The 12241-nt window shown below is 40.9% G+C and overlaps 1 protein-coding gene across 1 annotated transcript in view; it reads right to left on the reverse strand.

The window, feature by feature from the left end:
• Positions 1 to 4524: 4524 nt before the first annotated feature.
• Positions 4525 to 12241, reverse strand: part of LOC308348454 (alpha-2-macroglobulin-like) — a 42007-nt gene continuing 34290 nt past the window's right edge. Inside the window, exons 29-36 of the mRNA XM_080812512.1 lie at positions 11823 to 12046; positions 9737 to 9955; positions 9481 to 9608; positions 8228 to 8318; positions 6453 to 6521; positions 5382 to 5484; positions 5004 to 5045; positions 4525 to 4670 (exon numbers count right to left, since the gene is read on the reverse strand). Of these exons, the coding sequence (XP_080668638.1) occupies positions 4654 to 4670; positions 5004 to 5045; positions 5382 to 5484; positions 6453 to 6521; positions 8228 to 8318; positions 9481 to 9608; positions 9737 to 9955; positions 11823 to 12046 (893 nt within the window). The 3' untranslated portion in view covers positions 4525 to 4653. The remainder of the gene's footprint in view (positions 4671 to 5003; positions 5046 to 5381; positions 5485 to 6452; positions 6522 to 8227; positions 8319 to 9480; positions 9609 to 9736; positions 9956 to 11822; positions 12047 to 12241) is intronic.

Consider the following 12241-nt stretch of genomic DNA (forward strand, 5'->3'; position numbering starts at 1 on the left):
ATCTATGTGTCTCAAGAGAAAAAAACTCACGGCTGTGTGTTTTTTTTTCTATAACGGTAGCATTATGCATATAGTCAGTCTGAAATTTGCTATGTTCTCCCAGTTGTAGTGTTTCACGAGCCATGTATAAAGAGACAGATAATTCATTTTAGCAGCCCTATAGTGTTATATTGTGCAATACTACATTTTATTACATTTCAATATCCAAATTGTGGTTCCTATTTTTTTGTTTTTCAAAAATTGGTGGTAAAAAATATTAGTATAAAATTTTCCATTTAAACCATTGTTTGTTTATTTATTTACTTATTTATTTATTTTTCAAAGATTTTGTTTATTTATTTGACAGAGAGAGAGAGATAACAAGTAGGCAGAGAGAGAGAGGAGGAAGCAGGCTCCCTTCCGAGCAGAGAGCCTGATGCAGGACTCAATCCCAGGACCCTGAGATCATGACCTGAGCGGAAGGCAGAGGCTTAACCCACTAAGCCACCCAGGCGCCCCTTAACCATTGTTTAAATGTACATCCCAGTGACATTAATTACATATGCAATGTTGTGTAACCATCCCTACTGGTTCTGAAGAAGACTTTTTCTTTTCTTCTTCTTTTTTTTTTTTAAGATTTTATTTATTTATTTGACAGAGAGAGACACAGCTAGAGAGCGAACACAAGCAAGGGGTGCGTGAGAGGGAGAAGTAGGCTTCTCACTGACCAGGGAGCCCGATGTGGGGCTCGATCCCAGGACCCTGGGATCGTGACCAGAGCTAAAGACAGACGCTTAATGACTGAGCCACACAGGTGCCCCTGAAGAAGACTTTTCATCATTCCTAAGACATAAGACAAACTCTACTCACTATGCAATAGCCGCCCCCCCATCTTCCACCTTCCCCCAGTAACCCCTAATCTACCTCTTGTCTATGAATTTGTCTATTCTAGCTAACTTCATACAAGTGGAATCAGGCAGTGTTTTTGTCCTTGTGTGTCTGGCTCAATTCACTTGGCATAATGTCTTCAAGTTTCCTGCAGTTGCAGTGTGTACCAGAACTTCATTCTTTTTATGGCTGAATAATGTTCCAGCCCAAGTATACACCACATTTTGTTTGTCCATTCATCTGCTGATGGACGCTTGACTTCTACCTTATTGTGAATAATGCTGCTGTGAACAGTGGTGTACAAGTATCCGTTTGAGCTCCTGTTTTCAGATCTTTGGGGTGAGTTGGTCCTTAGGAGTGGAGCTGTTGAATCATACAGTAATTCAGTGTTTAATCTTTTGAGGAATCACTAAGCGTTTTCCTAGTGGCTATGGATTTTACCTTCTCAGGAGCAATATATAAGGGTTACAATTTCTCTACATCCTGGGCAACGACTTTTATTTTCCTTTTTTTTTTTTTTTTAATTACTCGTCCTAGTAGGCATGAAGAGGTATCTCATTGTAGTTTTGATTTACATTTCCCTGGTGACTAATGGTGTTGAGTGTCTGTCGTGTATGTATTTGTCATTTTTGTATCTTCTGTGGAGAAATCTCTATTCAAGTGCGTTGACGTTTTTAAACTGGGTTCTGTTTTTGTTGTTGATTTATAGATCTCTATATATTCTGGATGTCATACCCCTATCAGATAAGTGATTTGCAAATATTGTCCCCCATTGTGTGGGTTGTTCTTCACTCTTTGAAAGTATCCTTTGGGGGAGCCTGCCCCCACCCCCGCCTGCCTCTCTGCCTACTTGTGATCTCTGTCCGTCAAATAAATACATAAAATCTTAAAAAAATTAAAAAAAATGAAAGTGTCCTTTGATGCTTGAAGTTTCTAATTTTAACGAAGTTCAGTTTACTTATTTTTTCTCTTACTGTCTGTGTCTTTGGTATCATATTTCAGAAACCATTGCAGGAGCCCCTCAGGCTCAGGCCTGATGCACCCTCTCCTCCTGCCTTGTCACCTCCCCACTCCCTTCTCTACCAGCACAATGAATACAAGGACATTAACCCAATTACTTGCATTCTCCAATATATTTTTAAAGCCTCAGATTTCTATTAACTCTGTGCACAGGAAATTGGAGAAAATGATTGGACTTCAAAATGTAATTTTTAGGGGCGCCTGGGTGGCTCAGTGGGTTAAGCCTCTGCCTTCCGCTCAGGTCATGATCTCAGGGTCCTGGGATCGAGCCCCACATAGGGCTCTCTGCTCAGCAGGGAGCCTGTTTCCTCCTCTCTCAGCCTTCCTCTCTGCCTACTTGTGATCTCTCTCTCTGTCAAATAAATAAAATCTTTAAAAAAAATGTAATTTTTAAAATGGTAAGCCATTTCACATTTGCTTTTTTGTAGTTAATTGCTTTCCAGTGCATGGTTATTATTGTTCAGAAACGACCTTGAGCTTCCCCATTTCGGAACAGATTTCCCTTGGACAGATCATGTTATTACCGGCAGGCTTTAAAAGATCATTTAATTGGGGCGCCTGGATGACTGAGTTGGTTGGGCATCTGCCTTCCACTCAGCTCCTGGGATCGAGCCCCGCATTGGGCTCCTTGCTCGGTGGGAAGCCTGCTTCTCCCTCTCCCTCTCCTCCTGCTTGTGTTCCCTCTCTCTGTGTCTCTGTCAAGTAAATAAAATCTCCCAGTGGGTGTCTTTGCACCCTCACACACACCTGTGGAGGGTGATAATGTTTTCCTTCTTTACAGACGAGAAAACTGAGTTTTTGAGAGGTGTTAAGTGTGGGTAAGGTTCCATAGGTGCTAAGTAGCAGAATTGAATTTTGAGTCCATTCCATTTTCCACATCTTTGAAGACGTGTGCTTTTTTCCTACCATATGACACTGCAAATAATGTAAAATGTGGAAGGGAGAGGATTCTCAGAAGAGGGAAACCCAGTCCCTGACCACTTCACCATTAGGATAATCATTTCTTCCCTGTTTTTGGAAGGATTTTAGCTTGGCCCTGGTTGTTGAGTTTGTGCTGAATAAATCTTATGCTTCCTCATCGCCGTGAATTTTTCTGTGTGGGGTCTCGGCTGTGCTATTGCAGCTGGGCAAGCGATCTGGGATTCAAGTAGAGGTGGGGGAGGGGTGCCTGAATGTGTGGAATTCAGTGATAGCTTTTATCTTTTACTTTTGCCCAGTCCAGGGATAGAGCTAAGAACGCTTGAACTTCAAAGTCCTTGAGAGTTCTTAGCTGATACCATCCAACCTTCAGTCACACTAACCCGAATGAAGAAGACACGGACTCCTAGGACAACTCCAGAGATCTCCGTGAACTTCTGAGGCTTCTGTCCCTCCGCCCATAAATAAACGCTTTCAATACTTACCACAGAGAAAATGTAGAGACTGGGTATTCTGGAGACACTGATTTCTTTTTTTTTAAAAGATTTTATTTATTCATCTGACAGAAGAGATCACAAGTAGGCAGAGAGGCAGGCAGAGAGAGAGGAGGAAGCAGGCTCCCTGCTGAGCAGAGAACCCGATGTGGGGCTCGATCTTAGGTCAGATCATGACCTGAGCCGAAGGCAGAGGCCCTAACCCACTGAGCCACCCAGGCGCCCCAGGACAGTGATTTCTGCCTCTGAATTCCTCCTTGAGTTTACACCTATCCTTTGATCCTGGCTTGATGTTCTGGGAAAAAAAAACATTCCGATATAACATACTTATTTGGGCTTTTGAGTCCTATATACCCTTTCTTCTAAGAGAGCTCACTTTTTTTTTTTTAAAGATTTTATTTATTTATTTGACAGACAGAGATCACAAGTAGGCAGAGAGGCAGGCAGAGAGAGAGGGAGAAGCAGGCTTCCCGCTGAGCAGAGAGCCAGATGCGGGGCTCGATCCCAGGACCCTGAGACCACGACCCGAGCCGAAGGCAGAGGCTTTAACCCACTGAGCCACCCAGGCGCCCCAAGAGAGCTCAATTTCTTTTGAGAGAAAGAGTTGGGAGGAGGGGGCGTGGGAGAGGGAGAGAAGGAGAGAGTCCCATTTGGGACTTGATCCCATGACACCAAGATCATGACCTGAGCCAAAATCAAGAGTCCGGCAACTCATCTGTCTGAGCCACTCAGGCGCTCCTAAGAGAGCTTGCTTCTAACGCGTCACCCTTTCAGCATTTTCCATCTGTCATCCTTTATTGAACCTGAGACCCACAGTTAACTGACAAATCACTTGTATCAGTCAATGGCAGATTTGGTTCTGAGGACATGTAACCCCTGTTCAGGTAAAGTTCTAACTAATGATGATGCCTCCCAATGTAACTTATCCAACATTGTATTTCATTATTTCCCTTTAATGTGGAAATTCTTTTCTAGTCCTAAAATGCACGCTGACTTTTTCTTAGGGTATTCCTGTAACCAAACACCCTTCACACTGTCCTAGGGCATAATCCAATACTTTCTTTGGAGCCCCTAATGAAGGCTGCTCAGACCAACATCGCTGTAATAGTTCTCATTTTCTGAAGTCCCTCAACCCTTGATTGCTGTGAATTTTTAACCCCAGGAACCTACCGGGAATTATATGGAAATGTAATAAATGTTCAATGAATGAATGAGGAAACAGTGATAAAGATCGACCAGAAAAAAAGGTTTATTTCAAATCTTCATAGATCACAAAAATTCTTTTCTTCCACAGAGACCTCAGTTCGTGGAACAGGGACCCCAGCAAAGTGGTTTTCATTGTCGTTCGTGATCTTCAGGCATTTCCATGATCTGTGATAGTGGAAAGAAGAGAGAATCAAGATGGACTCGGGCTTCCTGAGCCGTGACTCTTCCATCCCTCAGATCTGGGTAGCATACTGTCTAAGGAGGCCTGATTAGTATAGTGGGAAGTGAGATTTATTACTTACATGTATCCAACAAATAATCCTATGAGCTATATGAAGTGTGACCATCAGTAGCCCTTTCCCAATAAATGCATTTTTCTATAATAAGTTGTACTGTGAGCAAGATGATGTCTATGAAAAATAGCCAGAATTTTATGGAGGGATGTAAGGGACAAGCCAAGGGCTTCTGATTGCATTTGGAAGAAAGTGCATTACTTACCTTTGCTGCAAGGAGCATCATACTCAGCAATTGCAAACTCATCTGAATGAAAACAAAACCATTAGGTGAAGTGAGAGGGATTTATGGAATACAGGTCAGTTAAAAAATATTTTATTATGGGAAGAATTGTATCAGAAACACCAGCATCATCCATTTCATACATTGCTTGCTGTTTTATATGTTAACTCTTCAAATACAGTGTATTTCTTTCGCCTAAACTTCTGAAAGACAGTTCAATATGTATAGAAAACGGAGAAGAGTCAGACTTGATGGGGACAAAATTAAAGAACAGTGTAATAAGTTGCCCCCACACATTTCTCAAATCTAAATTTTTGTGACCAGAAATTTAATTTCTAAGTCAAAGTTGTTCACACTCACCTGTCTCATAGTAATCATAGACTTTCACTATGGCTGGCTTCAGCTCTCTCACTGGGACATCTTGCAGAACCATGAAGGACATGCTGAGTGTCTGATTTGTCACCTAGAAAGCAAAAGGGAATTACAAGCTTTCTTCTCTCTTCTTTGAATGAGTTTATAATTAGTCATCTACTTTTGGAGAGAAAAACTTTTTATCGACTGACAGTGTCCTTAAGTGGCACAGAAAGCTCCCAGGGTGAATGAAAATATCCCTAAATTTTGCTTAAATAACCCAAACAATTCATATACTCTGATCAATACTGGTCCATGGGCTCTGTGTAAAGGGTAAATGATACATGATTTTGTTGGATGAATGGCGATATTTGTTTTTCCATATCCAGAGATTTGGTATAGTTTTACTTCTCTATCTTGTAGAAATACTGTGTTGGCTTAACAAGTCATATAAAAGATCTATCATTACAACCTTATTAAAATTTCACAAAACTTGTAAAATATAATGTCCGTAAATATAAGAACGAATAAATTGTTAGAACACAGAACTATAAAATGAGATTGGCTTACTGGTTGACTGATCTTATCATTTTATGGTGTATCCTTGCTGAAATGGTCAGCATTTCCCTCTTATACTGTTGATATAATAAATGAGATATGATTATATAATTGATATATTTGAGGTATGATATATGTAATGTATAACATCAATTATTATGTTGATGTTGATATAATAATGTTAAGGAAGAAGCCATTGGGTTTCTTTCTTACATTACTTGATATCTTCAAAATAGCTTATGTACATAAACACATGGTGCAGAGAATTTTTTGTTTATGAGGTCCAAGAAGTATTCATATCCCCGTATTATAATAGTCATTTTTTCCCAGTGTCTTACATGAATTGCAAATAAAGGAGAGGAGAGTATTTACTGGAATTAATATTAGAATGCTCCAACTTTTGCCATGGAGGCAATGTCTCCAAAATGCCTTCATTCACTTCCCTTAGCACAGGATTAGTGTATCTCCCTTCGAGAGATTATTATCTATATTTTTTTGCAATTAGATTGGCGGGGCTCTCACCTTATCCAGATAAATCAAAACATGGTTGTTGCTGACTTCTGTTCTGCTCACATGGTTAGATCTTTCAAGCTGAAGAAAATTAATACATCACAAATGTTAATAAACAGATGAAGCCTCTGGGAAGACCAGAGAAACGAAGAATTTTTATTACCAAATTAAGCCTGAGGGTAAAGTTTCTTCAAGGGATTTTTGTAAGTGAAGGTGATAATGTTTTTAAATTAAAAATGAGAGATAATTGGGAACCTGGGTGGCTCAGTGGGTTAAAGCCTCTGCTTTCGGCTCAGGTCATGATCCCAGGGTCCTGGGATCGAGTCCCACATCGGGCTCTCTGCTCAGCAGGGAGCCTGCTTCCTCCTCTCTCTCTCTCTCTGCCTGCCTCTCTGCCTACTTGTGATCTCTGTCTGTCCAATAAATAAATAAAATCTTTAAAAAAAAAAAAAAAAAAAAATAAAAATGAGAGATAATTGGGATGCAGGGTTTGATATTAGTAGGACACATGACCTACGTGTAAAGTCTATATATCTGAAGAAAAGTGAAATAAGTATCCTAAACTTGGGAATTTTCCATATTTCAATGTTCAGTGTATATTCTATTCCTTCATGAAGGAGGGTTTTTCTTAAGACCTTTTTTTTTTTTTTGCTTGCTCTTACAGTAATCTCATTTTTCTCTGAACTTCTATAATAGAGTTTATATTTATTGGTCATTTTTATTTATTGGTCATTTTTGTATTTTTTACCACTGGTACATAAGCTTTATCTTCTTTTTTTTTTTTAAAGTTTTATTTATTTAAGTAACCCTCTACACCCAACATGCGGCTCAAGCTCATGACCCTGAGGATCCAGAGTTTCATGCTCTTCTGACTGAGCCAGCCAGGCCCCCCTAAGCTTTATCTTCTTAAGTATCTAAGCTCCATGAAAGCAGGAGCTTGCTGACATTCTTCTTCTAGTAGATGTGGCTCTTGGATGAGAGCTGTTTGTAACGTGAAACAGACAGTCTCTGTGGGTGTCATCAAAGCAGTGGACGGGAAGCCTGCTGGAGCTGGCAAGGTCACCACGTCTGCCCGGAGAGCTCAGGAGGCTCAATGAATTTATCCCTAATGCCTGCCACCCCAGTCCTAACCAGCCGTAGAAGAACGATCACAGTACTGTGTGTCTCAATTGGCCATTTAAGTTTAAAAGGAAGACTGGTTAATGATAAAAATGCCCCAGAAAACCTTCGGAGGGAAGAGAGAATGTTTTGTGGATCATTCATTTGTGTATATGTGCGTGTGTGTGTGTGAGAGTTTTAACTTACTAGTTTTAAAAACAAGTACTTTCTAATGGGAGCAACTTGACCAAAAAAATCTGTCAGAGAATTTTGAGACCCCCTAAAACAAAACTTAATGAGGGAAAAAACCACACAAACCAAAAAACCTGTATAAAAACATGTTAAATTATATTTCTGATTTTGGAGAAAGTATTTGTGTTTGATAGAAGTGATTGAAAATATTTTTTTTTAAAGATTTTATTTATTTATTTGACAGAGAGACAGATCACAAGTAGGCAGAGAGGCAGGCAGAGAGAGGAGGGGGAAGCAGGCTCCCTGCCGAGCAGAGAGCCCTATGCGGGACTCGATCCCAGGTCCCTGGGATCATGACCTGAGCCAAAGGCAGAGGCTTTAACCCACTGAGCCACCCAGGCGCCCTGATTGAAAATATTTTAATGTTTTCTTAGTCTGGAGATACCTAAAACATTAAATAAAATAGAGCCTACTGGACGTACACTAGACAGACCTACCATTTTCACTGTTGGTTTCAGGGGAATGAAGCCGGACACCATCTTCACGTCAATAATCACCATGTTGGAGGCGGGACGACTCCCGGTGTAACTGAAGATTCAGGGAAGAAAGGAGTTAGGGTTTTCTGTGTTACTAAATATTCTCCTTTGCTATGTCCAGAGCAAGCCCTCACTGCCCTCAAAGGTACATAGAGGTCTTCCTAAATGTCCTCCCCAAGCGGAAGCATTACAACCTCCAGGGAATGTGTTGAAGCCACAAAGACCAGGCTGTACCCTAGACCCGATGAGTCAGGACTTCACGTGTGTGGGCTCGAGGTGGTGCAGTTTGAGAAAGCACATGACGCAGAGCTGGGTGAGATCTCTAATCTCTGCCAGTTATTTGTGACATATACTTTAAGTTTTTTTCCTGAATAGTATCCCCACCCAGGTTAGAATATTCTTGTGGACAGATACATTTTTTTGGTTAGCCCTGGAGCCATCTGAATACTGCTGCATATATATCTTTTTTCCCCCAAATTGATTATTTTGTATATAATTTGAGATTTATTTATTGCCCGTAGGAATTCTAACTAGAGAGTCACTACTTCCTTCTACTCATGCTTTTCAGGAATTCTCCATCTCTGCCATGGATAGAGCAAGGATGATATCAACTATCAAAAGGTCTACCATTACAGCCTTATTAAAACTGCATAAAACTTATAAAATATAAAGTCCATAAATATAAGACTGAATAAATTATGTTAGGACACAGAGCTATAAAATGAGATTGGCTTATTGGTTGACCGATCTTACCATTTTATGGTGCATCCTTGCTGAAATGGTCAGTATTGACATTCTATTACAATATTATAATATTCTATATTACATGTACATATACATACATGTACACGTACACATAGAATATACATTTTACATTCTGTAATAGAATGAAATCCGAGAATGAATCAATGACATTAGTATTAAATCAGGAATTCAGGTCAGAGGCAAGGATGAATGTTCTCTGTTTTTAGCTATTATTGAGGGGAATTAATCTTTAAATAATGAGGTTCGACAAGCAAAGATCCTGGAGACAGGGGACGTACAATGAATATATACCCCACCACGGAGAAATTCTGTATGAACCCGAGGATACACTGCTTTCTCAATAAACATAGTGCAGATATTTATGGACATGCTGCTCAGCTTAATGATGAACTCCAGTAAGAGGACTGGTTGTTATAACCAGAATTAGATGATTCAGGCAGAGGTCTTACCTGACATTCAGTGAGATCTGGAAGCTGGTGTGGGCTTTGAGTCCATCGCAAGTTTGGGGCAGAGTCTGTACCTCCAAAGCAAATGGGAACTCTGCTTTTTCTGGCAGAATATTGTATTTCAGGGATGTCTGTGGAATATCAAAGACAAAAATCTGTGTTTCTCTCTTCTCCTCCCAATTTCTTCAACTCTTTCTCTGACTTGCCCTCTCCTCTGCCGAGTCAGAGATTAACAGCTAATGCAGACCGAGTGTCTCACCTGGAGGTAGACACAACCTTCTCCTGTCACCGTCATGGTATATTCCTCAGGCACCTTTGGCAGTGAGGTCTGCTGTAGTAACAGGCGGTTGTCGTCGTCCACTTGGAATTTTGTGACAAGTGTTCCCGAATGTTGGATGGTCACCTGTGTAGGCTTCCCAGTCCTGGTGAAGGTGGCTGCTCCGTATCTGGACAAGGCCTGGAGAGCCACCACTGTGTCCTGTAAGAGAGGAGTGAGAGAACCTACGTAGGCTTGGTAACCTTCTGAAGCCCAAAGGCCCACGTCAGCAGCCATAACGGGGGCCTTGATTCCCTCTCTCCTGCTCCCCTCACTACTTAAATGCTGGAGTTCTAATTTCAAGATTGATTCTAATCCTTAGATAGAACCGTAACAGTCACATATCTGCTTTAGGAGCACATTTTATTTCTCAGAAAATTGATCTTTTTCTATCTATAAATACTTGTGGGATATGGAATGTGGAAAATATACATGAGTTGGAATCAGTTATTAGCACTAGCTGTTTGCCTAAGAGATCCTACTTGGTAACTGTGGTCATACCCGCCACCACTCAGCCAAAATTCAGTCTGGCTCTCATCCCAGATGAAACTCTGCTCTGCGGCGTGCCCTGAGGAAGCCCAAGGTCCTTTGCAGCCATGATCAGGGTCATGCTTAATTGTAATTATTTTTGGTTCTCCCTTTTTTATTGGAAGTCTGGATTCCTCCCATCCCCACATGTCATATTCTCCATTCTCATCAGCACTGAACCTGAATGAGTCTTTAAATAAATAATAGATTTCTTTTTTTTTCCAGGTTTTAAAAAAATTATTTTTATTAACATATAATGTATTATTGGCCCCAGGGGTACAGATCTGTGAATCATCAGGCTTACATATTTCACAGCACTCACCATTAAATAATAGATTACTAAGAAAGAATGGCTTGTAATAAAAGTATTCAGTTTTTTCCATTCATATGGAAAAGTAAGAGATAAATTACAATGGAAAAAAGATGGGATGCCATTTTGTCACTTTCTCTTTTAGGTTTAGCCTGTAGGCTAACCTCTAAATTCTCTGAAGATGAAATGTCCTGCTGTGTACTTATTGATGAATTTTTCAAATATAAGATTATAGAGTTAGGCTTAGGATGTTGGCCCAGTAAAGAAAATTCTTCATGCTCCTGGTGAACAGATGTTAGTATAGTAAGAGGTGAATAGTGGAAGTATAAAATGTGTCCACTTTAAAATGAGCCAGTTAAAGGGGACCTACGAATGGAGAGATTTGCAAGGAGAGGTTATTGGGTTTTGAGCAGCATTCCTGGGAACAGTTTGAAAGGCACTTTTGAAAGGCACTCTTAGAACTTCCAGAAGTTTCCAGAAGGTAGTTTTGTTGTTGTTGTTGTTTTTTAATTCATTCTGCTGTGGCCATTGCATACCAGGTCCCATTTCTTTAGGGAGGTAGAGTTTTTATCGGGAAGAGAGGTCCATGATGGTAACAAGGATGGGGTCCCAGGATTGCAGACATTTCTTTTTAGCCCTCTTTGACTTTCATTTTTCCTTATTTCTCACTATCCCTCAATACTAGTAATATTTACCTCATTCAAGTTATTCTCAACTTCAGTTTTTCTTCTTGAGTGTCTTTATAGCTTGTTCAAAACTTTTTTTTAAAAAGATTTTACTTATTTATTTGTCAGAGAGAGAGAGCGAGCGAGTGCACAAGCAGGCAGAGTGGCAGGCAGAGGCAGAGAGAGAAGCAGGCTTCCTGCCAAGCAAGGACACTGGGATCATGACCCAAGCCAAACGCAGCAGCTTAACCAACTGAGCCACCCAGGCATCCCCAGAACTTTTTTTTTAAAAAATATTTTATTTATTTATTTGACAGACAGAGATCACAAGTAGGTAGAGAGGCAGGCAGAAAGAGAGGAAGGAAAGCAGGCTCCCCACTGAGCAGAGAGCCCGATGTGGGGCTCAATCCCAGGACAACATGACCTGAGCTGAAGACAGAGGCTTTAACCCACTGAGCCACCCAGGGGCCCACCCCAAAACTTTTGTTACCTAAAGGTGAAGTGAAAGGTTCTGGGAAACACAGACCTGGGTGGAGGAAAAGCCCCCGTGGGAATTCTGTTGCTTTGTGATCCACTTCACGATGCGCGAGGCTGAAGTCAGCTCCTCTGACGTTGGGGCAGGCTGGGCCGTGAGGTAAGCCAGGAGCACATAGGATGTCATCTCCACCTCAGCTGAGGGAGCCGGGGGTTTGTAAAAATGCTCCACTGGTGCCCTGGGTTTCTGAGGTCGCTCCCAATGGACAGAACTCTCTGGAGATGAGAAAAAGAGATTTATGAGTGACTACCTATTCTTATTTAATTTAAGTGAAAGTGCCTAAGCCAGAGCTGAAATGAGGAGTACACTCTTGAACCTTATCTAGATGCTTTTCCTTCTGTGTAAATCTGAACTTGGTTTGTTTCGGTTAGGTGACGGCAGATTTGTTGCTGGAGTCAGAAGCCCACAGC

Source organism: Martes martes, assembly GCF_963455335.1.
Source record: "Martes martes genome assembly, chromosome: 8".
NCBI classification, from domain to species: domain Eukaryota; kingdom Metazoa; phylum Chordata; class Mammalia; order Carnivora; family Mustelidae; genus Martes; species Martes martes.